The 27,490-nt window shown below is 41.5% G+C and overlaps 1 protein-coding gene across 1 annotated transcript in view; it reads left to right on the forward strand.

The window, feature by feature from the left end:
* RNF150 (ring finger protein 150) overlaps positions 1 to 20,282 on the forward strand; it is a 186,768-nt gene extending 166,486 nt beyond the window's left edge. Inside the window, exon 7 of the mRNA XM_006121644.4 lies at positions 11,074 to 20,282. Coding sequence (XP_006121706.2) covers positions 11,074 to 11,192 — 119 coding nt within the window. The 3' untranslated portion in view covers positions 11,193 to 20,282. The remainder of the gene's footprint in view (positions 1 to 11,073) is intronic.
* Positions 20,283 to 27,490: the final 7,208 nt, after the last annotated feature.

Here is a 27,490-nt window from a genome sequence, read left to right on the forward strand (position 1 = left end):
TTTTTAAGTAACATATATGACAATTAAAGGTTTTTACTCCTTTTCTAGGGGGCATACACATATTCTCATTTCTTAACTTGATTATTGTAGAAATCCTTGCACTTTTTAATCAGTTATTTATTACTATATCAGTCTTTTACCAGCCACTACGTATAGGTTTATTATTATTTTAATAACCCTTATGACACCAGTGGGAAATGTAGGCTAGTGAATGGACCACATGAGTGGCCCTCCATCTCAGTGGACTACAAGATTGTCATAACCAAGATGGTGTCCCAGGATTTTCCTAAGTGCACTGGTGTACCTAGAATTTGGGAGTGTGCCAATTGAGCACTTTGACTGGATGCAGAGGAACTGCATGGCTCTCACAATCAATGTTGTGTGCAGTCAGTATGTGCGTAAAAAAATCTGTGTGGCCGGAAACTAGTGGAATCTGGCGATCCTGCATATGGTCAGTGGTAAACAAAGTGTCTTGTGGGCCAGAACCCTGAAGGGCTGCATGCAGCTTGCAATTGCCCACCACTGCCTTATGAGCACTAATGATAGACTAGGACACCCATAATGCTAGGTGCCATTCAAACACAGAACAAAAAGATGGTCTCTGCCAGAAGAGTTGACAATCTAAGCACGAGACATGAGATGACAGATATAAGAGACAGACTGACAAGGCAATGTTGGGAAACAATGAGACAGTATTGGTCAGCAGAAAAGGCAGTGACCTAATTATTGTCAAGTTTATTGTGGGCATTCTGGCAACGGAGAGTGTTGAGGAAGAGAATGCAGTAGCGTTGTGGATGTTGATGAGACGTTCCTCTCAAGCGTGAGGAGTAGCCTTGGTGAAAGCACAAAGAGCTTATTTAGTATTTAAGCAGGCAATGGAAGCTGGCATCTTGGTCATCTGTTGGCAAGTGTTGACCTCTTGACAAGGAATGGGGAGTGATAGAGTGCTGTGGAGTGTTTGGCTGTTGATGAAGGCTCTGCGAGTCTGGGCCTAGCTTACAGGTGTAATGATGATGGACCTTATCCTTTGTTCCTTTTGTTGACACGGCACTCGGCTCTAGGGCATTTCCTTCCCAGGAGGCTGTATAGCAGGAGGCCAACTCACTGGAAGAGCTGAAGTGAAGGAGGAGGGGAGAGTTGAGGAGCTACAGTAAAGCTGATAAGAGTGTGGGAGAGGGGGACAAGAAGAGAGCGTCAGAAAAAGAGGGGGAGGTTACAAAGTATTCCTGCCTTTTCCTGTTGTTGCTCCTGCAGAATCCTCTCATTCATGGGACTTTGCTTCCCCCACCTGAGCTTCTGAGTGTAATTTAGCAGCTGCTTCTTACAACTCACTCACCGTTTGAGAGCTCCATCTCTCTTGGACCCTCAGGTCCCCATTCCTCAGATATCTTGGGTAATTGCTAAACTGTGTATTAAAATGGTCTTATTTTAATAGCTTCTGTTTGCTTCTCTCCACGGGGTTGGTGGGGTGTGTGCATGAATTTTATGTATATAATTGACTGAAATTGCCCTTGATAAAGCTATCGATAAAATATCAGAACATGACACAGCAACTTTTATGTGAGCCTAAGCTGGAAATGTATTATCTACTGCAGGTACTTAGTGATGAGCCATATTGGGAGCCTGTCAGCTTGCTAAGTGGATCAGCAGTGCTCTGTTTCCAAGGTGTCATTTTCAGACATGCCCTGTTTGAGTTCAGAAGTTGATCCTGCTATTCATTGAAATAAGTGAATAAGGCATCAATCTTTCTTGACAGAACCCGGTGGCATATGTGCCCACCCAGTACCTCTTAAAATCTCACATTTCTATATACTTCCATACAATGGGGGCACATGGGTGTGCAGAAAGGTTAGGCACTGTCCTGCTCTAAGACCCCAGTCCTGAAAACACATAAATGTGGATAATTTTACACATGAGTAACCCTGTTAACTTCAATGGGACTATGCAGTTCTGCAATGGTTCAAAAATATGCAAAGTGTTTGCAGGATTTGGGATGCTGCCAAACAACTGGGAAAGGAAAAGTGAAAGGAAGGAGGTGTTCTTATATCACCTGTTGTACAACAAAATAAAGATAGCAAGTGTTCTTGTGTCACATGTTCTACTTCAGGTATGTTTCTGATTTTATACCCGGGGCTCGTAGCTCCTCCAATTGTTAAAGTTGCCCGACACTTCCTACTTTAAGACCGTGTGAATTGCTTACAACTTTGCCAGATGTCAGCCATTTAGGATGAAACTTTACATGCCAGATGTATGTCTCAGGCTGAATTTTTTGGAAATTTTCAGCCCCAAAATTCAGCTGCTTGCCCAGGCTTAAAAAAAATCCACTCACCTTTTCTTTCAGCACCTTATTGCACCCTATGCTTTGGAACGGGACTGGAAATCGGGCAAGAAGCAGCCTCTTTGCCATCCCTGTGAAAATATGCCCAAATCTGGCCTAGTAATAAGAATCACAGTTTGCATATGGTCAGTGGCAACCTCTTAGAGCTTAATAGCTAACATTTACTAGGATTCCATCCTCCTAGAACATGCTCCATCCCCTCACAGATCCTATATGTGACCAGACTGTATGTGTACTGTTTGCACAGAGAAACTGAGCATAACATAGCCCAAGCTACAGGGACAAATCCAGCTCTAGTCACTTTTTTAGGTCACAGTAGGGCTGGGCAGTGGATCTGAGAGCAAACAGCCTGTTTCTTCTGTGTGTGCTCAGAGGCCCCACCCCTGCTGGTCCCAGGCAGAACGGATGAGAAAGCTGAAAGAACAAGAAGTGGACTACTGGGGTGGCCATCGTATGTGGTGGTATTGGGATTAGAGAGAGAAGAGAAACTGGGACTGGGACCCCACTGGCTTGGGAGACAGAATTTATATGAGGTGCTGGGGGAGAAGAAGAGACCGGGACTGGCTAAGAGAGGAGCTGGAGACTAGGAACCAGAGTGAAGACCGATCTGACAGAGCTGTGATGCAGGGGTGAGAACTGGGTGGGACAGCTTAGTTAAACAAAGATACTGGGCTGAGTAGATGAACCAATGGAGGTGATTGACATTGAATGAGGAGCCCAGGGAGGAAGGCTAGACTGGGAGTCAGTGGAACAAGGAGAAGAGAGACAGATCAGAGAGCAAGTAAGGAAGGTGGGAACTGAGATTAGCTGGGATCAGGCATGGGGAAAAGGAACAGAAGAGTCTGTGCCAGCAAGGACACTCGCCCCTTCAAGATCCCTGAGTCTCACCATTCCTTTCTTACCAGCAAGTAATCTTTGAAACTCATTGGAAAAGTCTTCCATCCCTTTCTAGTGCTGGTCCACATAGAGAATGTCATGCTACTGCTACCAGTTACTCAACTAGGTCAAGTGGCAGGGGTGTATGTGGTGGGTGTGAAGGTTCCAACCTGCTAAAAAAAATATACAGGCGTCAACATGATGCTGCATGATGAAATTTGTGGTTTCTAAAATTAAAACCTGGGATATTGTACTGCATGCTAATATAGATAGATATATGAATGAAAGGGAAATACCTTAGGGAGGTGGGAAAGTGACTAATTTTTTTTGAAAGAAGCGAGTTTGAAGCACAGCTTGAACAAGAACTGAGAGAAGAGAATAGTGTCAAGTGATTAGAGAAGACATTTCAGGCATAGGACACAGCACTGGAGAAGGCACTGAGATGGGTGAGGGAGAAGAAAACATCTTCTGAGATATACCATTTAACTGCTTCAATTTCAAATATATTCCATAATGCAGTATGCAAAGTAAAGGGCAAGACTGAAGGACTGATCCTTTCTCCCCAGTGTGTGTTCCCATGCAATTATTCTTTGTCATTTGAGGTCAATGTGGGGAACAAATATAACTTTTCCCAGTGTAGCACCTGACTTCTCTTTCAGTAGGAATTGTGCAGAATTTTTTTTTCTGATAACTGAGTGGATTTTAAACTAAATCCTGTTTGCTTTACACATGAGAAGTTCCATATTTATCATATGTGACTATTTCCATGAATAAGGGATTCCGTTTTGACACTTTCTTTCAACCAGAGCTCAAAATAATAACTAAAAGTATTTCACGGTTGAAGGATGGTCTTAAAATAGGACTAGCAAAGCTGATGCTTATTATTTGAGATGGCAGAACACAGTAGTCTGTAAGGACTGTTCTGGCAATTGACCTAGAAACAGGTTAAATGCTTGCCTGAGTTATTAAGCATCTGTCTAAGATTATCCTTTTGTATTATTGACATTTCTTAAAAAGGAAAATATATTCACTTGTTAAAATATGCATGGTAGGTCACTAAATTTGTGCAGAATATATCAGTCTGAGGTGGGGAGGTGGTAAAGTCAATGTAGCACATGGCTTAATAGTTTAAAGTCTAAAGTTAGGGTCCTAAATATCAGTAGCCTTAAATTTTAGGAAAATTAGCTCTGTAAAATGGAATAAATAGTAAGAATCAACAGGAGAATGGATTTCATGAGGGTCTAATAGGAAATATTTTTGGTATTTCAGATATTCCTATACAACAGTTGGGATCAATCTGACTGAAATGGCTTAGTAGTCCCCATACAAGTTTTTCATTACTTCCCAGTTCATGTGACTCTCATAATAATTAAAAAAAATTAACAGCGCCCTGTAGGTTTTGTGCCAGCAGTATAATTGTGTGCATGAAAGACTGGACTACTTAGTAAACTGAATTGGTTAATGAACCTTTGTAAAATATAAGGGAATATAAAATATATCGTGAATAGTTTACTGCTGTGGCCCAGGTCTTTAATCCACAAGGAAAAAAGAATTTTGGCTTAAGTTGCAGCTAAATTATACCCTTGGTGACATCTTTCATTTAAAGTGTAATAATCAATACTTCCCTGCTTCCTCAACAGAGGCTGTAATAATAGAGTGCTTCATGAATGCCTGGAGGAGGGGAAATGGCAAAAATCTTAAGATGTATCTATCTGCTCTTTAGCATAGAGAACAACATATAGGAATTAAGTTATCTGATATTTATACTTTTATGATATTTAGGGCCGTTTTCCCATTGTGTGGACTCATTGGGCATAATGGCAAAAATGTGCATGCAACCACTAGGTCCAACACTCAGGTTCGGCTACCTTTCCATCCCACTGAAGTTAGGGACAGGTGGGGATCCCTGAGCTCCTGATTTGTGTGGGAGCACCCTGTGGGCTGCCCTAACTTGTACTCATTAGAAGGATCCCTTATGTCCTATTGGAGTGATCTAGGACTGCCTGAGTGGAATGTTCCAGTTATATTCCGAGACGATCAAGAATAAGTACTATAGAGTTAGCTTACGACCGCTTTAAACTAGTCACTGACTCCCAGCTGCCTTGTTAAGTTTGTTCTCTATCCCCTTAATATCAACTGGGACCAAAAGAGGGGGGAAAGGAAGGTTTTACATCTACCTTCATGTAAAACCATCACATTTGCATGACTAAAACATTTGGTTTTGATCATAGATTGGATAATTACATAAATCCCAGATCTGTGACTATGAAGGCTGTTTGCAAATTCCTCAGCAGTGGACATGTGGTTATTTTTGTGAAAGTATCCCCTTTTCCATCCCAAAATGTTATGGGCTTTGACAGATCCTTAAATATCCACATTTCTCACTTTTTTTACTAATAGATTTTTTTTCCCCAAAAATCTATACAAATATTTAAAAAGTATTAGGCAAATCTTTAACAATGCATAAGCATTGTTCATCATAGAATCGTTGAGTTGAAATGGACTGGAAAATCTGCAATCTTCCTATTTTTAAATTACGAAGATAAATATTTCTGTCCATAGTTTGCTTGCAATTTCTAACAACAGATATAACCACTATTTTTATTAATAGTTTTGCAAACAGAGGAAGGCAGCAGCATTATTACATTAATTGTGCCATATGCCAGGGTAGCTAAACCACAGCTGGTGAGCTGCATATGGCACTCTTACATTAAAGTGCAGTTTGAGGCGCCTGCCATACACACACCAGTGGGTGTGGTCAGAAGGGTCCGCATGGGTGAACCCTGACTTCGGGTGGGTGGGCAGGAATGGAGAGTGAGGGAGAATGGGATGAGTGATGGAGGTGATAAGCCCCGACCCTGCTTCTTGGATAGAGCTCTGGGATGGAGATGGGTAAACCCTGGCCAGAGTGGAGCAAGGAAGGGTAAGTTCCTCTGCTCCACTCCTGCTCCCCGGCAGGAGCCCCTGCTAAGGGGTAGGCCTGGATGCAAAGTGAGTGGGCCACAGCCCACTCAGGCCCACCCATGACTCTGCCCTCGCCCCACGCACACTTCTCCACCCAGCAGATTGGGGAAAGGAGTGGGAGCTCAGGCCTTCTGCCCTGCCGAAGGCTGGTGGGGCTAGGGACTTTGCCCAGAGAGGACTTCTGCCTGCTGAGGCAGGAGAGGGCACAATGTAAAGGTTCCATCCTCCCCAACAGTTTGAATCATGTGCCCCCATGCCTACTCCCCTTCTTTTCCTCAGCAGCCCCTGCCTTCAGCTCCCAGGTGTAAGCGCTGTGTGGAGAGGGAATGGCACACAGTGGGGAGCTGCACTGAGGGGTTTCTGCTTTATCTCCATAGGGAGAGGTAGCAACAAAAGCAGCTGAAGCCTTGAGTCCCAGCAGGCGTGCTCAGGCTTTTGAGCTTCTTACGATTGTCATACGTGGCTCAGAGGGTCAGTAAGTTGTCCTGACCTGCCATATGCAGTCATGCATAGCAGTATCATTAGGGCCACAACAAAGTGAAGTCAGGTGCAACATAGATTAGAAACAGTCTTTGGTTTTATTTTCTCTTTTTTTCAAACCATCATATGTCAGCGAACAAAGCCAAATGGAATTGCCTATACAGCATGAGGCAGGGAAAGGCAGCATGCTGTGACATGCAGCATTATTTCTCTTGAAAGTGAAAGGCAAGTGACATTGGTATCTGAACAAGGTCTGTCATTACCCACTGTAGGTGGTAAAATCAGGGTGTGAGCAGCGTTTTCTGAAAGCAGTGTGCTTGTGTGGCTGCTCAGAAGACATTCAAATGCTGCCCACCTGATTAGCAGAGCGCCCACAGCTGCATTTTGTATTTCTATTGGTGGTGCACATATTTGCACATGCCTCGGTGCACCTACATATATTCTGCAAATGGATGGAAAAGATTAGAGGAAACATTTCCTGTGAGGTATCTTTTGCTTCCCTCAGCAGCATGTCCTAGTTACAAAAGGCTTTAAAAAAAAATCTCAAGATTTTACAAAATAATAAATGGGAATATGTGGTGATATGTGCACACCCTGTCCCAAGAGGGGGATGTCACTGGGATGTGTAGACACCACTATTACCACTCTCCATCTGTCAGTGACCTTGAGTCAGTCCATCACCCCAGGGCAGCGCAGCCTGCTGATTAGAGTCTATGGAGCAGCCCCTTGCATGCAAGGCAGTGTGCTGTAATGGACAGTGCTGGACTGAGGGGTTGAGATGGCAGCTCCAGTAGGGGGGGCTTAGGCCTGCCTGACTCCACTGGGCCCCTACCCAAGACCCTGGCAGTGGAGGAGTGGTCCACCACTAGCTCAGCAGGAAATCCCACTGTAATATGGCAAGCTCACTGGGGTGGGGGATGCTACTCACACATCCTTCCCAGGTCACTTCATAGACGAGACCTCAGGAGTCATTGAGACCAATCCCAACTAAATCAACCCAGCCAGGGCTTTGTCAAGCCGGGACTTAAAAATCTCTAGGGATGGAGATTCCACCACCTCCCTAGGTAACCCATTCCAGTGCTTCACCACCCTCCTCGTGACATAGTTTTTCCTAATATCCAACCTAGACCTCCCCCGCTGTTACTTGAGACCATTGCTCCTCGTTCTGTCATCTGTCCTACCATCTCTGTCAGCAGAGCAATCCATGAAGCTTGGGGTCCTCTTGCTTTGTGGTGTAAGTCATTCCCTGGGGCATCACCAGCTCTGGAGGCTCATTCCAGTCTCCTGGCTCCCCAGCTCCCACTGTCTAGATCTGTATCTGGTCCACCACTAGAACTCCTGTCACCGGTCCTTCCTCTCCAGCATCCAGCCCAGACTGGACTGAGTTGCTCCCTTTTATACTAGCCCAGCACTTGGAGTATTCCCAGTATGGCTGGGGGCGGGACTGCCTCTGCCCACAGGGTATTAATCCCTTCTAGCCCAGTGTGGTATATGTACACCCCATCACAGGGTTATTTTTATTTGCCTTCTGTTTTCGAGCCTTTAGTATTCATATTTTCAAGCTGTTCTCTGCTACTACAAGGGCTAGAAACGTACTCTATTTTTAAACAAAAATTGAGATTCTCACCTGAGTCCCGAAGCTGGGGCTTTAAGAAAATATTATAAATATGACAAAACTAGCAATAAAATCATGTAAATTGGCAACATTGGGTCAGGAATTATATTGTAATATAAATTGGGTTATGTGTAACTTTTAACTGTGGTCACAGATAGGACATGAGAAATGGGAACACACAAATACTACTAAGCTGTTTGGAGCATGCAATAAGGCAAAAGTTATTTAATCGCTTAGTCTGCCAAACTCACTGTCAGTGCTATTATACACCTAAGCTATGTCTACACTGCGCATTCTTGAGCAAGAAGATATGCAAATGAGGCACGGTAATGAATATCGCCACGCCTCATTTGCACACCTAATAAGTTGTCATTTTTGCGCAAGGGGCTTTTGAGCAAAAAGCAGTCTACACCGCTCCTTCTTGCGTAAAACCCCCTCTTGCACACGAGCCGTTCTGCCGCGCCTCATTTGGATATCTTCTTGCACAAGAATGTGCAATGTAGACGTAGCCCTAGGAAAGAAATGGCTCGGAAGTCCATGCTTTATTGGGCAAACCAAATGATACAAATATTTCTGGAGAAACTAAACACGTGGTCACAGGTATGAGTGGAACACTGACCATATTGGCAGAGAAAACATCAATGCAGAAACTCTGCTTGCAGCCAGAGATGCATTTGCTTTTTTTTGCATTACTCTCACCTCTCAAAGGGAGTTCAGCAGTTAGCCCATTAAGTGGAATGCTGTGTGTCTGGAAAAAAAACTGGACCAAAATCCTGGTTGGCCACAATCTTAATTTCTTCCTTGCCACCCTTCTTCTAACTGTACGGAAATGGCTTTAGGTTTTTAAACTTCTGCTTTGATCATAGATGAACTAATCCCCTAAAAAGGAAAAAAAAAAGGAAATATTAGTGATACTCAGAACTTATGTAGCACTTCACATCTTTGAAGCATCGTCCAAGTGTAAATTATGACCCTCTGCATAATTAGACTGGTTGGATTCTCTTTCCGTAACTGGGGGAACGTAAAATGACTGTACTTGGGTAATAACTTGTTTTTTAAACAAAGAATAATTTTACACGGTGCATTTCACAATTCCTACTGTGATATTTTTTTCCAAAGGAAAATGAGCCTTTTATTACAAAATAGAAGTGAGCAGGGCTGAGTCCCTCCTCAAATATGGAGCCCCTTACATCCCAAACCATTCATTCAGGGGCCTCTCCCAGAGCCCTCACCTCCTCCTGCATACCAAACCCCTTCCTCAACCCTCAGCCCCTTTCTGTATTCTGAATCTCTCAGCCCCAGTATGGAGCCTGCATCCCCAACTGGAGCCCCCTCACTCCTGCACTCCAACCTTCGGCCCCAGGTCTGAGACCCCAGACTGGTGCCCCTCATCCCCCGCCACATCAGTTTTGTTATGTGCACCAATGTGAAGGTGATACGTCACACATCGCCTCCATGTTAGTGCACATAGCAAAATTCATTCCACTCGGGTGGGAAAAATTAGAGGGAACACTGATCTTATGTGTAGGTCTCTGCACTTGTCTTTGTTGAACCTCATCAGATTGCTCTTGGCCCAGTTCTCCAATCTGTTTAGGTCACTCTGGATTCTATCCCTACATTCTAGCATATCTTCTTCTGCCCACAAGTAAGTGTCCTCTGCAAATGTGCTGAAGGTGCAATCCATCCCATCATCCAGATTATTAATGAAGATGTTGAACAAAACCAGCCCTAGGATCAACCTCTAGGACACTCTGCTTGATACCTGCTGGCAGCTAGACATAACTTTTCTTTAATAATTGCACTTTAGAATCTTGCACTTGTGAGGAGGATGTAAAGGGATTGTACTCGTTTACTTTAGGATGAATCAAACTGTGTGTGTTTGCTTTTGTGGTTTGATTGAGGTATCACGTCGTGACCTCATGCCAATCTCACATCCTATTTTAGACTTTTTGTTTTAAATTTCAGTCTAGTTCAGATTCTGTGGTTCAATCTTCAGTTCCAGAACTACCACAACTTTAAGTACAATGTAAGAAACATTTTCAAATCTGTTTAATTATTATGGTAATTACGAAACAGCAGCCTGCTTGCAAAAGATCCCTACTGTTGATTAGGATTGCCCACCCAAGTGACCTTTTGCCTCCTGAAGTCTCCCCCCTCTTTCCCAAATACCAGAGGTTTTCTTACCTGTCCTCAAAATAATATTTAGCTTGCTTCTGCAGCCTTTGGTGTGCAGATTTTTCCATTGGCTTCACCAGTGTTGAAATACACATACAGTAAAAGATGCAGAGTCCTACCCAAAAAGATGCTTTTCTTCCTAAACATGCTACATGAGGTGAGTAGCAATCAGGTGAAGGTTAATAGATCTGCATCTAAATTTAGTTGGGATCAAGGCGAATTAAGGTAGAAACCCTAAGACATATGGGTCAGCAGCTGCCTGAGTACACCTGAAAGACTGAGCAGGAGAGAGGAAGAGGGAAGGGTAGCTGATAGGTATTGGGATGAAGTGCCAGTAAAATAGCAAAAAGGCCATGGAGACTCGCAGTTCTATGGGAGTCTTTCCAGAAGTAGAAAAGTCTGGAAGAAGTTCTTGTTTTCAAGGCTCTTTTTGGCCTTAATTTACTCTTGAGTTGGATTTGTAGATTTTTAAGATTTCTTCCAACAGAGATTGAGTAGACCCAAGACACCAGCATCCAAATGCTGGGCAAGCTTGGATCTGGATTGTGTGCTTATCTCTGCATTTAAATATCTGTGGTAAACTGACATGACTTGAACATTAGTTCCTTTTCCTGTTTTCTTCCAGGTGAACAGGAGCCAGCAGTCAGCAGTGATTCTGATATATCATTGATTATGGCAATGGAGGTGGGACTATCTGATGTGGAGCTTTCCACTGATCAAGACTGCGAAGAGGTGAAATCCTGAAAAACAAGCAGAAAACCCCCACTAAACTAAAGGGTAGGCATGAGGGGCAGGGACATGCGCACATACACACTCACTCACTCACTCACACTCACAAAAGCAATAGCAACAGTTGTGTCTACCTGGATGCAGTTTCATCATCTACATGTGTCTGTTTTGTTCACGTGGAAAATGAAAGCTTATTGTTTTCCCACATGCTTAAAAGCAATCCTGTACCTCTTCAGTGGCTCATAAGTGTGCAACTGAAATGACAGCTTGAGTGTTTTCTACTCTTGTTCATTATTTTTAAAGAAGATTATGTTTATTTATGGTTGATTATCAATGGACACTTTTCTTTTCATTGACTGACCCCAGCTTTTCCAAGAGTTCAGTCTGGAATTCCCGTTCTCTGATCATTTCATGATCTGTCTCCAGGATTTCTTATTGCCTTGACATTTTTGCATGAAATATGCATGGCTTTATAAAGAAATAGTGTTTCAGCACTCTGTGTTAATATGAACCCTATTTTCTTTAAGATTTTGAAACCTTTAAAAGTGGGTCTTGGAGATTATATCTTCAAGAGGCCTTTGCCTATGTAAATTGAAGCCCTTGATTAACTGACATTTGGTGACTTGTTTAAAACTGCATTAAGTTGGCTTTCACTGACAGAGCTCAATTAAATTCACAGGGAGTACAATATGTAAAAGAAAAAAATAATGGCATTAAGATTCATCCTATTCTTGCTATATTTTCTCTCATTAACAGACTGCGTACATTAATGGCCTTCCTTGTTACTTCCCTGTTTACTAGCTGGAAAACAGGATCTAGTTTTAAATTGGGTACTTCCTTAAATTTAAAAAGAAAAATCAGCAGACCAGTAAGTGACTGAGCAGTTTCAAGAAAATGCTTGGTAATCCCCATGTAGGTATTTGTGGTTGATGGAAATATTTTTAGAAAAGGCCTGAACTGCAAAGACAACTAACATGTCAGTTTCCAGACTAAAAAGTTAAGCCGAGTACAGCTGGACAAATTATTTACCTTTATATCTTTAAGTGCAGTTTTTGCACATCATTGTTAGCAAACACAAAGAGTTAGGTGATTCCTCAGTTCGCTACCTTCTAGAGACTTCTGAATGTGGCAATACAATGATTGAGATAAGATATGGTAAATTTGAACCTGAAAAACATTGCAGGAGAAGAATTCACTGTTTTTTCTGTTTGACAGATTAAAAATTAAGGCATCATATGAATACCAAAATCTAAGTCTTGAACTATTACTAGCCTGTGTTCTATAACTTACAGATATGTTCTGCTTTGTTGCTACTTTATTCAGGGGGCAATTTTATGTTTCAATCAAAATATTCAAGTGCAAAGGATGACTTACAGCTTTGTGTTAGTGAACATTTTCTTTTGACAGAACATTTAAATTGCATTACCCTCTCTTGGACAGGTCAATATAAGCAATAGCACACAGAAAGGAAAACTATTTTCACCTAATTATAGTATAGCAGAATTTCAGAATGTCACCGTGTTCTTTCAGGATTGCTATTTTAATCTTTTCAGGCATTTATATTTTAACGTTTAAAATGTACCCCCTGCGGAAACATGACACATGACATCTTGCAGTAGGAGAAATTTGCTTACAAATATTTTTTTTTAAAAAGCTAGTTCATTCTTTCTTAAATTACAGGATGGGGCAGGTCAGAAAAAAGAGAGTTTGCTGGACTCTTTTAGTCCGGTTATGACTCTCAGAATTCTTGTTGTAGATGAAATTTTGAGTATTCTTAGTCCATAAAAATGAATAAGAAGCGTTCAGCGAAATAGCCCAACTAATGAGGATTCAAAACTGTACATATACCATTAACTTTTTATAAATCATTTTTAAAATATATCTTTTTTTTTTACCATATGGACATAGTCAATTGGAAATATATTCAGTTTGAAAAGCAAGCTAAAGATATTGTCAGACTCTTTACCTGTTTTAGGTCACCATTGCCAATATTGGTGATTTTATAAAATCAGTTATTTTTACTTTTTTTGTTGTCTGTTGCTCTGTCTGTGAAAGATCCACACTAACCTCAGGGGAATGTGACTGAAGTATATTCCTTGGCACAAAGCGCCACATAAGCCCCACATAAGCCTAAAAATAATGCTGAAATGGGATTTAAGTGGTGCAGGGGCTGTCTACCTAGGGATGAACTTCACTAAAATTGGCTTCATAGAGGAAATAAGAAGGAAACTGATTATACACAAAAGTGCTCTCAATACCCAAAGTAAACAAACTGATAAGACAAGAGGAGAAAAAGCACTAATCTCTCTGAGTTAGTCATCCTAGGTGTGTGTTAGATCAAGAATTAGTTAAAAGGATGTTCCAGCAGAAACATGATTTTTAAGGTTAACTGTGACCTTTTAACATCAACATATTTGCAGACTATGAATAGAGAGAGCAATTAGAATCATTGTTGAAACTAGAGCATGGATTGCAGTGGAGTTCACTCAATGCATTTATTTTATTACGCAACTTTTGATAAACTAATGTCAAAGGTGAGTGTTACCAGTTATCTGTAGCCATCTCATATTGGGATGATCCCAACAGCAAGGCAGGGAGGGTCACTACTTCAGTGCAAGATTAAAGAAAACTCATGCTGCAGCAGGATATTCACCTGTTAGTCAGTATTAAATCACTTCCCAGCAAATAGTGTTAGAGCAGTGTTTCTCAAACTGTGCTCCGCGGAGCCCCAGGGCTCCACAAGACATCTCCAGGGGCTCCGCAAGGTTGACAAACTGGAAACATCGATAGATACAACACATGCAATCAGTGGACAGCTGGGGCTCCGCATACATTTTTATGCATGTAAAGGGCTCCAAAGCCCGAAAAGTTTGAGAACCGTTACGTTAGAGGCAACTGTGCTCAAGGACGTGCCATCTTTCAGGTCAGACATAAAACTGAGGCCTTGACACCTTCTGGTCATTTTCACAAGTGTTGTGGAATCCTGGCCAAATTGCAGTGTACGGGGGGGGGGGTCTTAGTTTTTAATTCCCAAATTCTACCTGCAGTTTCACTTAGCAAAAATACCATTCCATTTCTCTCCCAGGCTGCTTTGTTGTTGTGTGCACTGTTCTAAACTTGCCAGACCAGTTACACTTCACTAACGCACCAGTTCAGGCAGGCCCTTAAGCACATGCTTAAATCAGTCCCTATTTAGGAAAGCGTTTAAGCACATGATTAATTTTAGGAATATATTCAAATCCCTTTGATTTAGTTGGGACTTTAGGCATCTGTTTAAAGCGAAGCACATGTGAATGGAGATGCTTTCCTAAATCAGGATCTGATTGATAAAGTGTTCTTTGTATTTTAAATTTGTCAAGCACCTTGCAAAGCTTTGACTGAAAGATCATTGTTAAATTATTAAACCCACAAAATTAGAGAAGTTGGTGCTAAGCCTGAGACTGCATAACTTACCATACTGTGTAGAACACTTCTAGGCCCTAATCCTACAAATATTTATAGAGATAATTAACTTTACTCTTGGGAATAGCCCCACTGGCTTCAGTGAGGCTACTCGTCTGAATGTACATAAATATGTGCAGGATTGGGGAATGTAATGCAGGATTAACCCCTGCTTATACCTCCCTGTTCTTCCTACATACTATTATATTTAATATTGGGGTTCAATATTAAAGGCTTAGTCCAACATTGAATATTCATTGATTTCTGGGCCTCAGATGCTGACTGAGCAGCCTACCTCCTATCCAGAAAACAAATCGGCCTGCTCTAGGGAAGTGGAGCGTTCTTGGGAAATAATCCTTCTCCCTTGGATTGTAATGCTCTATCTACTGTCTATTTCTCTTCACCACCAGCATTATTACTGCAAAGCACATGGAAGTTGCTAGCTACTCTTTGGGGTAGAGTAATCTTATTCAGTGTCACTGGCTGGGGAGACATCTCAGTACTGTAAAGGAATGTCTACAGTAGATATGCTGCAACTTCACTGCTGCAACTGTGCCATGCCACATAGACACTCACTACAGCAGTGGAAGGGGTTCTTCCATTGTAATAGTTAATCCACCACCCTGGGAGGCAATAGCTATTTTGATGAAAGAGTTCTTCCACCAAGGCCAGGTCTACACTAGACCTGGAAACTCAGTTTAGGGTATGCAACTCTAGCTACGTAGAATATATAACTGGAGTCAGTTTACCTTAAGCCAAGCTTGGCGGCATCCCCACAGCCAGAGGCTGATAAGAGCAAATGTCCATTAACTCGCCCTCTGAGTTTGATTTAGTGAGTCTTAACTAGACTTGCTAAATCGGACTCCAGAAGATCGATTATGGCAGTGGGGATCACCCATGGAGTGAAGACAAGCCCCAACCTAGTACTGTCTACACTGAGGCTTAGATTGGCGTAACTACATTTTTCACACTGCTAAGACAACCTAAATTTTAAATGTAGACCGGGACAAAGAAAAGAAAGTCCCTTTGTGGGAAGAGAATCCTCTTGCTTCTCCCCTCTTTTGCTGTTCTTTTAATCCATGTGAGTGTTTCTCTGATTTCCCATTCACAGTATTGGTGACTGGTGGGAAATCTTCATCTTCTCCCTGGGATGAATTTCACACTGAAGAACATCCTAAATACAACTCTTTAAAATGGCTTCCCATTACTAAGCTTGCTCAGTATTCTGCAGGTCCATTCTCAAAAGCCATTGAGCTGTTCAGAGACTGTGACTTCACCTCGAGAGAAGGGCTAGGCTTGGACTGCCATGTAATGCAGAGATTGTTATGGAAAGGGAGGTTTCTCCTTTGCAGCTGTCCAACTTAGGAAGCCTGACAACTTTTCAGGGACTAGCAGTTGATGATGTGAACTTGAGCGGACAGAACCCATACTGTGAATGTCTCATAGTTTTTGTGGGTTTAATTAAGCTACATTCCAAAAGACCAGCTGAGTGCATGAACCATGTAAAATGTACATGGACAAAACTCTACACTTGGAAAAAAATGCACTCACTGATTACCCAGTTTACAAATGCTTGTTTGTGATCACAGCTATGGGACTTGTCCCATGTGCCAGCTGTGCATCTATTCTTCCTGACTCACCTAGTCTGAAAAATTGGCATTAAATATTATGGGGTTTTATTCTGATTTATGGAAGTTTTAGAACATGGGGGAAGACTGGGGCTATCATAGGTGAATTATTTGTAGTCAGAACAAATTGATATTCATCTCTCTGGCCTCTATAATATTTAATTAACATGGGTATGTACACAGAAAATTATACAATTTATAAGAATGAATTTTAACAAAAACAGAGGGAGAAAGGAATTTTACTCAGTTTTTACTCAGTTTTTTACTTCGAGATAGACAAAATAAAGCTAGTTTAATAGCTTTTAAAATGTTTAATAGTTTAATTGAAAACTGTTTAATTCATATGTGGGACAAGCCAGGAGGAGAGCTTGATTCCTATCAACAAGGTGCTAGCAGTATTAACAAGTGGACATAGGTCCTTTATAGGAAGTTTTCCACAGACTTCAGAGAGGTATGGATCTGGCCCACAGGAAGCAGTTGTAAAAGTTTGGTGTTTTAATAGGAACTTGTTACATGAATACTTAGTGCTACATTCTCATTTCTGCTGGAGATGAGCCTAAGTAACAGACTTTAAAGCTAGATCAGAATTTGAACCATCCCACAATTTGAGGGTGTCAAGAGCCAAGATTTGGTTTAGGGCCATCTCAAATTTCTGTTATATCCTTCCCTTCTTCTGAATCAAAACCATGTTGTCTAATTATGAATTCTTCAATTATTCAGACAGCTGAATTGCCCCAACAGGCATTTGCAGACTGCTTTACAAATGTATGTGCCCTTAATTAGCAAACATCAGCTACTGATTTTCCAGAATATGGATTTTATTTGCAGTTCCTGTTAAAGGTAGAAACCTTAGAGTGCAGTAATTTCTCTGTATAGATTTTCAGACATACAATCCTATGAATTTTCTCTAATTAATGTATGTTGCATTACTACTTCCAGGAAAATCTGTGATTAAAAGGCAATGATCAAGGCCCAGGTTTTTATATTTTACAGGATGCAAATTATGGTCGTGACAATTGGTCAGTGTTAATGCATGTAAAGCAAAGGCAAATACATTTAATCTCAGCAGTTGTGAATTGCCCAGTTTTTATTTATAGATGCTTTGTTCCTAACCAGTAACTGTCCCTATGAAAGTTTAGGGCTAAGCAAATAAGTCAAAGTGAGCTAAGAATATGGCCATGTGGTCTGGGCACATAAGGGTAGGCACTACCAAATGGTCACTTACAGATTTTTATTTCTCTTTGATTGGTATTGTTTCCTTCTCTTCACCCCCATAGGGATGTTTTTTGTAGGTACGTGTGAAAGAGGAGGTTTCAAGTCTGATAGAAATACATAAGGAATGCCATATCATCATGAGTATATACTATATCTAAGTTGATCTGACTTTACAAATCGATGATATAGTACAGATTTGCATCATCCCTTAACTGTATTTTGGCCCTTAAACCAGCCCACAGAGAATCACTCCAGGGTATGAGTGATCTTCCAGAGTCACCCAGTTGCTATATGGACTCTTAGCCCATCCTACTCTCTGTTTTCTGTGTTGCAGAGGGAAGGGGATGTGGCTAGGACAGCAATCCTCTGTTGCATTTTTGGCCCTGGTGGACATTGCCAACATAACTCAGAGCAGTCAGTAGGTTGCTCTTACTCATCACAAGAGCACTGATCTTCTCAGAAGAGCAACAAAAATCACAAGTGAAAATGTGAGCTGTATGCCAACTTTGTATAGCACCTCTGATTTGTGCTTTATGAAGTTTACCCTCACCCCTGGGTCTGGCCTATAGTGCATATAGGGCCTAATTTACACTACTCTGGTAACAAAAGAGGCCTCAGTGTAAACAAGAAAAAATCTTCTTTATCTAGAATATAATGAAGTTTAGATTATTAGTAAAAGCTAGTGTCTTTGTTCTTTGAGGGTTTCAGGATACCTAACCACTTTCGATGGTAATGAGGCCAGCTGTCCAACAGCTGTATTGTTATTAAGGAAAACTGAGCATTGATTAATTTATTTAATAGAGCCAAAGAGTTTAAGCATATATTGATCAATTAGTATCAAAGAATGTAATTGGTTTGCTTAGAGTAATAATTTAAATAATATAGTGAAATATTTTGTATGAGATAGGAAGGACAGAGTGACAGTTACTTTAGTGAACTTTTTTTCTAATAGCACTTGATTCAACACAACCAGTGGGGTTTTTTATGTGAGCACGCTGTTGCCTGAACTAATTGATTCTTTTGCAGTTGAAAAAAGAACACCAGATGGACTTTTTAGTCTGGAGTTTGTTCATGTACCAGATGGTACTTATTGATTGATTGAAGTGGATCATTAGGGAGAAGAGTGCCCTCTGCAGCACAGTTTCTAATCTGCCAAATAGAGTTTTCAAATAATACTCATTACAACCCATACCAATTCTTCAGCAACTTGGAATTTTTGTCCCCAATAAAAACACTAGTTCCTCAGCAACTGAAAATAAGGTCTATATTTTAAAATACAATGAGATTTAACTGAAAAGACAGCGAAAGAACTTTTCACATGAGGGGGAAAAACGCTGAGTTTCTTAAATGTGGTCTTTGTGATTTGGTTGAGTGAATGCAGAAAAAAAGAAAGAAAGAAAAAACATTTTTTGGTTACCTGATTTTTAAAAGGGCATCAAAATCAACATACCACTTTGCTATGAATGTATAAGGTTATTGCAGTTGTGAAATATCAAAGTTGTTTTGTATGTGTACATATTCCATCCTTACTTCTTGTTTTATGTTAGTTACCTGAAATGGCTGTACCATTTTATAATTAGAAATGTAAAGAGGGGACAGGGTTTGGGAGGGATTGTTATTTTTTTAGCAAGATATTCCTTGTATTTAGTGAACATTGAAAATGATTTTGTACTTGTCAAATATACATTCCATCCATTTCCAGAAAATACGTATTTTTATTTAAAATAGTTTTTAAACAAAAACAAAAAATGTGGCATCCGGTTCATAAAGAGAGCAAAAATATTCTGGTTTCCGGTGATGGCTCCACCGTTTTACCTAATGATGTATCGTCCAGCAGATTGCAGACCAGTACCAGCAAATGCCAATAAAAAAATAAAAGGAAAAAATGAAATATTTAACTCCTTGGGTGTATTTTATTTTATGTTTCAGAGAAAGACCTGCATATCTTACTGAAATTAGTTCGTTAGAAACTAGTGTATTAGAATAGTGAAATATTAACAGAGTATAAATCTGCTTCACATACCTTTCTAAGGGCTGAAGTGGAGGCTGTTGTTCTTACATGCAAAATGTATGTTTTGTTTTGCTGAAGGCTTGTTATAATTAAGATGTATTTTACAGTGAGGCTCCTTAGCTGGCTTTACAAACTGTTTCTGCAGAGCTCTCAATGTGTATTGTTTTGACAATGAAAATTACTCTTCACCTCCACATTAAGATAATTTTCTGTCATCCAAACAACCTCTCTTTGATATGTGAAACATCTAACAAAAAACATGAAGAAATTACATGGTGGTATTTGCATAGACAGTTTTTAATTAAGCATTCTTTACTATCTGTGAATTGTCTGCCTAAACAATGCAGTAGTGGTTTGTGAAGCAAGACTCTTTTCTTAGCATTATTTTCTGTACAATATTGCAAACGTATTTCAATTGGTAGTTAAGTCTTTGCTCTTATTTTATTATGCATACACCTCCCCCTTCAATGCACTTTATATCTCTTGAAAAATATGGGAGTCAGAGAACTATCATCTTTAAAGGGAGTTGCCTGAAGTCAGTCAAGAGGCACAAACTTTTATTTTGCTTTAGTATATACTGTAAATGCTTAAGAGCATAAACAGTTGCTCAGCTGGGAAAAATGCAAAATTGTAAGGCTGATATTTGGAAACATTATTCAGTAGTATCACCTGGCTATTTTTGTGAGAGGGTTACAATGTAAATATGTGAGACTGTGTTATGTACTAGTAAAATATTGCAGCTATAAAAGTTTAAATATTGTGAATACTAAGAAATTTTATTGCAAGATTTTGTAATAAAAATTGATCTGATTACTGTGTCATTCATATTTCCAAACAGAACTGTAAAATCAGTTTTTGTTGATATATGAAATTTTTTAATGCTTTTTTGTTGAGTTCTTCAACTGAGTGTGAAGTTCACCGAAATCAGTAGCACAGCCTGCAACAAACCAGAAGTAAATAAATAGCTCTACTGATGAAACTTGGCTGATATTTGGTGCTGCTGCTAATGCAGTCATTTAGATTCTTCTGATAAAAATATACAAATTGTGCACCAGATAAATACATTAATTAGGGTATAGTTTGAATTCATGTTGTTTGTCACACAGGTCTGAACTCAGGTTTCCAGAAGTGAAAGGCTAATTCACTAACCTACTGCACTAATTCAAAAGAAAACTCTGCTTTTCTTTTAAAATAAAGTATCATTCTCAGCAGACTGGCTTGATGCTGCCAGTGCACAGATGGAGATGATGTAGCTCCTTCTCCTCCCCATGTGCTTTCCACGTGGTAGTAAAAGATGCATACCACTGTTCAAAAGGAAGAAGTATCTTGATGCCCTGGTTATCATTTTCCCCTCTCTCGCACCGATGAACATGAGGTCCTGATCAGTGCCACATGATTCAAGTCTGCAGAGTTGTGAAAGTGCTTAGTAAGTATTATGTTGGCCACATGCATAATTGTGGTGTGAACAGAAACCAGAAAATTAAAAGTGTGTTTTAGCACATGTGAAAAGATCCAGGTTAAAATCTCTGGAGGGGGAAGCACTATTTCACCAGCAAGAAATGCTGCCCAAGCAGTGATACGCCAGACTTCATCTTGCTTAACTAAATCTGCCTGGACTTTTCATCTGCAGTAACTTAGAGCTGCTCATTTTCTGTGCTTCTCTGCTGAGACTGCCAATAAAGATGCCAGTTACTTCCGGTTGTGATGGTGAGTAACGCGATATGAACTTATGTAAATTGGATGGAGACCAAATTCATTTCACACAGACCTTCAGAAAGCCGTCAGGTGATGAATTTCCCTGGTTCATCCATTAGCCAGCATGGGCAGAGATGGTGCCTCTAGCCTCTGTTTGCCTGTAGCTGAGAATGAACAACACTTGATTCCCTGTTCTGTTCATTTCTTCTGGGGCATCTGGCACTGGCCACGGTCAGAAGGCAGGATACTGGCCTCGATGGACCTTTGGTGTGACCCAGTATGGCCATTATGTTACCAGTACACTAAACATGAAAGCCTCTATTTCTTATTACTGGCCTTGAGTTGCCACGTCCCTCAATCTATCAATCAAAATGCTTTTCAACATACAGTACTTGGAGATATCAGAGTGTGGGCATTACAATGTCAGAGTCTATTCAGGTATCCAAGACTTATTTGATTCTCAGAGGCTAAGAAAGACTGTTCCAAACAGTAAAATCTTTGCAGTGAAAATGAAGTCATTGAGGGCAGTTCTGCACAAAGCAAGCTGCTTAAACTTCTTCCTACGGGCTCAACTGTGAATCAGTCTATTTGGGCAGGTTAGTTGGAGGCACAAAGTGTCCCTTTACTTCCCTGCAAGGGCTGCCCATTTCACAGGTTGCAATCTGGATGGTGGAGCAGCCTCGCCTGGTCAGCTGCTCCCCCCTCCTGCATAGAGACCAAGGAACTGGCTAGCAGGGAAGGGGGGGGGAGTACACCTTGGGCTCTGCTTCCTTAACATACCAGCCAGTACACCTGAGTTATACCAAGGAGCTGGGAGAAGTGGGAACCAGAGTGTGACTTCTGGGGCAGAATCACTACAAATACTCCAGGCAGCCTGTGAGGGGCCTGTCAAGCCATAATTATCATAAAGCCCTTGCCTTTGGGAATGGCAGCAAACCAGGGTAAGAAATACTCGTGTTTGTTCCCAGTCAGCACAGACGCGCCCAGCCCATGACTAGCTGCCTCCTGGTAAGAGAATTTCATTGAACAGTAGTTGCTCCTACAGTCACTGTTCACATGATGAAGAGGCAGGAGCTGACTCAGAACAGGAAGCTGCATATGATTGAGCACTGCTTGAGCAACAATTATTGCTGGGAATTATTTCTTTCGCTGTTGCTGCTCTAGTCCAGTTGGGTGGATACAGCACAGGAGTCACCCCTCCCCACCCCAGCTCTGGCACTGTATCCACTGTGTGTAGTCGACTGGATTCCTACGCCAAGGCTGGAAGCAATAAATATAAAAATAAACCCTGCACTGTTGATTTAAGAGAGTTTGCATGTATTATCACCAAGGAATCTGTTCTCCCTTTTTCTCGCACTGTCCCCTCCTTCCTTTTGTTTTTACCATTGATTTAATAGTCATGGGAGAAATCAGAGCCAGCTTTCCTTGGCAGACAGCTGTGCTCAGTTGCTATGTGAGCTGCACGCACAACACAGCTGTCACTGATGTTATAGATCTTATGGCGGCCAGGAGCTCACATATCTTAGAGAAGCAATACAATTTGAAGCTGCTGGGAATGGCATCATTATCTAAAAATAACTAGGAGAGTAAAGCTGTTAATTCCAGGCTGTAAGCACATACTGTAGGTCTTAGATTGCATCACTTTTTACCTACTGTATATGGCCATAGTTCTTTTTTTCAAAATATGATCATAAAACATACCTCTCCCCTCTCTGATTGTCTCTTCTGAAAGCCGTAGATTAAATTTTGCTCACATTTGCACTACTATATAATTCTGTTTCAGATAAAAGGGCCTCTAGTGCCCATGGAAGTCAATGGAAAATCGCTTTTTGGATCAAGCCCAAAGAGGCTTACACCTGATTTACACTAGTGTAGCTGAGAACAGGCTTTGGCCCATTGTATTCATATGACATAATGTCTAAATAAAGAAAGCAGGATTTGTGCTATACATTCGTTTAGTGCCCCCAAAGGAGCCACTGTTTGTTACAGAGTCTCAAGAAATGTGCCAGAAGAGGATGAGATTAAGGCAAGGAACTCTCTGGAACAGATTGGGAATGATATGCCCTGTCCTACAAGGAGAAGTATCCCTCTGTCTGTCTGTCTATCTATAATTTTGTATAGACGCCCTAATTCATTGAATCACTGAAGTGCATGTTAAAGCCAAGCATGTGCCTATGTGATTTGCTGAATTGGTGTCTTAAACAACTAAAGAAATAAGCTTTTTTCCATTAATTAAGAGGTATTCTTCCTCAGTACAACTTTATCATTCACAGTTCACTAACTAAAAAAGAACAATGGTGAGGACACTAGCATCATGCAGCATAAGGCTGTTATGCAAAACGGAGGGTCAGAAGGTGTGACTCAACATAGCTACCTGATTGATTATATTGGTGGAAGTAAATGCTTTTTGTAACAGCAAGGAATCGAGCAGCTGAATACAATGCAATGAACATTGCCTTTCAAAGCATTGTGCTTAGCTTGCATGGCATTTCCATCTCTACTCCTTGACAGACTGGGATCCCAGCGTTCAGCTCAGGAGGAAGAATGGAGTTGCTGGCTGGCTGTCTAGCATGCAGGGCTTGAGAGAAGAATGCAAAGCAAATTGGGTACTTCCTTTGTGTGACAAGGGAGAAAGTTTACTCTAGGAAGTGTCTTTGCAAAAAGAAACAACAAGGGAAGAGCATAGACTACGGGTAGCATGGACTTTTTGGATTCCTATGTTTTTCCCAATGAGGGGAGGTGTTCCTGCACACTTGGGGAAGTAGCCCCATAAATGCATTTACAACAATCAGTAGTAAATGTTTGCATGCTGAAGCTGTTGGTTTCCTCCCCCATGTAATATTTTAGATGACCCTGTGCCCTGTCAGCACTTTGATGTAATGCAAGCATAAATTAGCCATTGATGTGAGCCAAAGAGCTCAGAGCCAAATATAACCTACCCTAAAGTTCAGGAAAACAGCATGACCGACTTGTGTCATTTTAGTGCAAGTCTCAAAATATCTGCTGTTTTACTTAGAGACCAGCGCCTGCCTGGAGGCAAGTGATTAAGAGATACTCAGGTTTCATTTTTTAAAATAAGTTTCTGTCCCTTGTGGGTGCAGAGAAAATACTTAAAACATGTGATGAGTGCTCCTAAAAGGGTGTGCCAAAAAAGAGAGAGAAAGCAACTAAAAAGGACCCCCCACATTTTAAAAGTTCATGATTTTTCAGGGCCTTATTTGAGATTTTTGAACATTTGGGATGGCACGGTACAGGGGAAACCCAGAAGCAGTGATCTGGTTCAGACCTAGCTCTAGCATGAACTAGAACTATTGTGGCTTTTATGCTTTTTAATGAAAGTGGGCCCCAACAGCCCAATAAGCAATCACCACTTGGCCAAAAGGAAGGAAACAGACAAAACAAAAGAACAGAAACAGATTAAGTTAGTGCAGCTTGCAGGAAGACTAAATGAGTACAGACCGACTGACGCAAATGGACTGCCTTATGTGGACCTTGCTGACCTCCGAGCATGAGTGCCACGGCTGAGCTCTGTGAAGGGCTCCGCTTCCAGCCCAATGCAGAGGAAGACGTGCTTGCTCATGTACTACATAGTGTCAACCAAAAGCAGGTAAGAAACAAAATAGGTGAAACTTGTTGCTCAGGCTAGAGCTTTCACTTTTAAAAATTGTATTTATTTATTTATTTCTTTATTTATTTTGCTCCGCGCCTCTATTTATATTTGCGGCAGCTTACAAAATTTTTAAAACACAATATAAATATATATTAAAGAGTAAAACACAAGACCCCAAAGGCGGGGGACATAAAACCTGCTAAGACATCTTGAGTATGTCTAGACTACATGCCTCTGGCGACAGAGGCATGTAGATGAGGCTACCTGGCATAGGAAAATGAAGCGGTGATTTAAATAATCGCCGCTTCATTTAAATTGAAATGGCTGCTGCGCTGAGCCGATCAGCTGTTTGTCGGCTCAGCGCGATAGTCTGGACACTCCGCAGTCGACGTCAAAGGCATTTGTCGACCTCCCAGGTATTCCTCCTGGGATGAGGTTTACCTGGGAGGTCAACAAATGCCTTTGATGTTGACCACGGAGCATCCAGACTACTGCGCTGAGCTGACAAACAGCTGATCGGCTCAGCACAGCAGCCATTTACATTTAAATGAAGCAGCGATTATTTAAATCACCGCTTCATTGTCCTATGCCAGGTAGCCTAATCTACATGCCTCTGTTGCCAGAGGCATGTAGTCTAGATGTACCCCTTGAGAGGAGCAGGACAAACACCAATAAAAGCACAGGTAAAAAGGGTGGCTTTAGCCTGGTGCCGAAACAATGCCAGCACTGACATCAGGCAAATGTCTTGGGGGAGAGAATTCCATAGCCTGGGAGCAAAGGCTGAGAAGGCCCTGCTCCTCGTAGATGTCAGCCTCATTTCCATGGAGGAACACAGAGCAGAGCCTCCCCGGCTGACCTCAGTCCCAGGGCAGGTTCGTATGGGAGGAAGACGGTCCTTCAAATACCCCAGTCACAACCCATTTAGGGCTTTATAGGTCATAGCCAGGACCTTGAATTGTGCCCAGAAACATACTATAATGCGCTCTGTATAGCAAGTGTGTTAAGCAGCCGCATTCTGGACCAGTTGAAGTTTCCGAAGACTCTTCAATGGCAGCCCCAGATACGGCTCTTTGCAGTAGTCCAGTTGGAATGTGGCGAGCATGAGTCGCCATGGCCAAGTCATTCTTTTGAAGGGTGGCAGCTGGCAGATCAGCTGAAGCGTCCCGAAAGCACTCCTAGCCAGCAAGGAAATCTGATTCTCAAATGTTAGAAAAGGGTCCAAGAGGATTCCCAAGCTGAGCTCCTGTCCTTATGGGGGGAGTGTGACGCTGTCCAGGATAGGTAACATACCACATTCCCAGTCAGATCCACAGGACCTCAGTCTTATCTGGATTCAGCTTCGGCTTATTTGACCTCATCCAGTCCATCACTGCCTCCAGACGGGTTCAGATCAGCCACTGCCACAACTAGACCTGTCGTCACAGAGAAATAAGAGTTGTGTGTTATCTGCATATAGATGGTGGCACCATCCTCCAAATCTCCTTACGACCTCTCTCCCATCGGTTTCATGTTGATGTTAAACAGCACAGGGGACGAGATGGAACCTTGCAGGACCCTGTAGCACAATCGCCATGGGGTCAAGCAGCAGCCCCCTAGCTCCACTTTCTGAAAGCATCCCAACAGATAAGACTGGAACCACCGCAAAACAGCACCTCTGATACCCAACTCTGCCTGGTGCTCAGAAGGATACCATGGTCAATGGTATTGGAAGCCACTGGGACACACTACCCCTGTTTATCTCCCAGCATAGGTCGTTTACCAGGCCAACCAAGGCAGTGTCTGTTCCAAAGCCAGTCCTGAAGCCAGACTGAAATGGATCTATTTAGGATTCCATTTTAGAGCAAGAGTAGCAAAAACAGCTATCTAAGCAGTAAGCTGGTCCTAACTTACTGCCCCATGTTAATATAGACAAGATTTTCCTGAGTTTGAAGTGAGTGGAAAACAGTAAAGGAGAATAGACTTTTTTTTCAGTATGTTGCTGAACTTATGTTAAAGGAGATGCACAGCTGTTATTCTGGAGCTGATAGATGTAGATTTCACTGATGTTTACCCAATAAATGAGGCAGTGCCTGCTATAAATTAGTGATAGAAATGTAGCCCTGTTAGTCCTGTTTTTTGTTTCAGATACACCAGACTATGTAGCACTTTAAAGACTAACAAGATGGTTTACTAACCATCTTGTTAGTCTTTAAAGTGCTACATTGTCCTGTTTTTTTGTTTCTTCTATAAATTAGTTTTACTATCCATATATGTAAGCATTTCACCAACAGAGGGCTCTCTTGCCCTTCAGATCTAAAGATTTCCTTAACACTAAGCACAGAGTTATGCTGAAGGCAAATAGGAACTGACTTCACCCAATTTTTAGGCTGAGATCAGTGCAAAGCTTTGAAATCAACTCTGCCAAGCACAGTTGCTTTGGCATAGAGTGTACTGCACAGGGTGGAAGCTTACATATTTACATTGCAAATGCTGAGAATAGGAAACTGAGGGTGGTGGATTTCCAAACACGGCTGTTCCTGGTGACGGTGCATTTTTACAGGCATTACTTTTGCTCACCCCACTCTTACCTCCATTCCAGCTCTGTTTCTCTTTTCACAGCTGGCTGTGCTGTCCTATTTGGTAGTAATAAGCACAGTGATTGGCTGAAAAAAAAAAAGATTGTGAGGAGAAGGAACAAATATGGAGGGAAAAAAGAATGATTTGGCAAGAAAAC

Source organism: Pelodiscus sinensis, chromosome 5 (genome assembly GCF_049634645.1).
Source record: "Pelodiscus sinensis isolate JC-2024 chromosome 5, ASM4963464v1, whole genome shotgun sequence".
In the NCBI taxonomy this organism is placed as follows: domain Eukaryota; kingdom Metazoa; phylum Chordata; order Testudines; family Trionychidae; genus Pelodiscus; species Pelodiscus sinensis.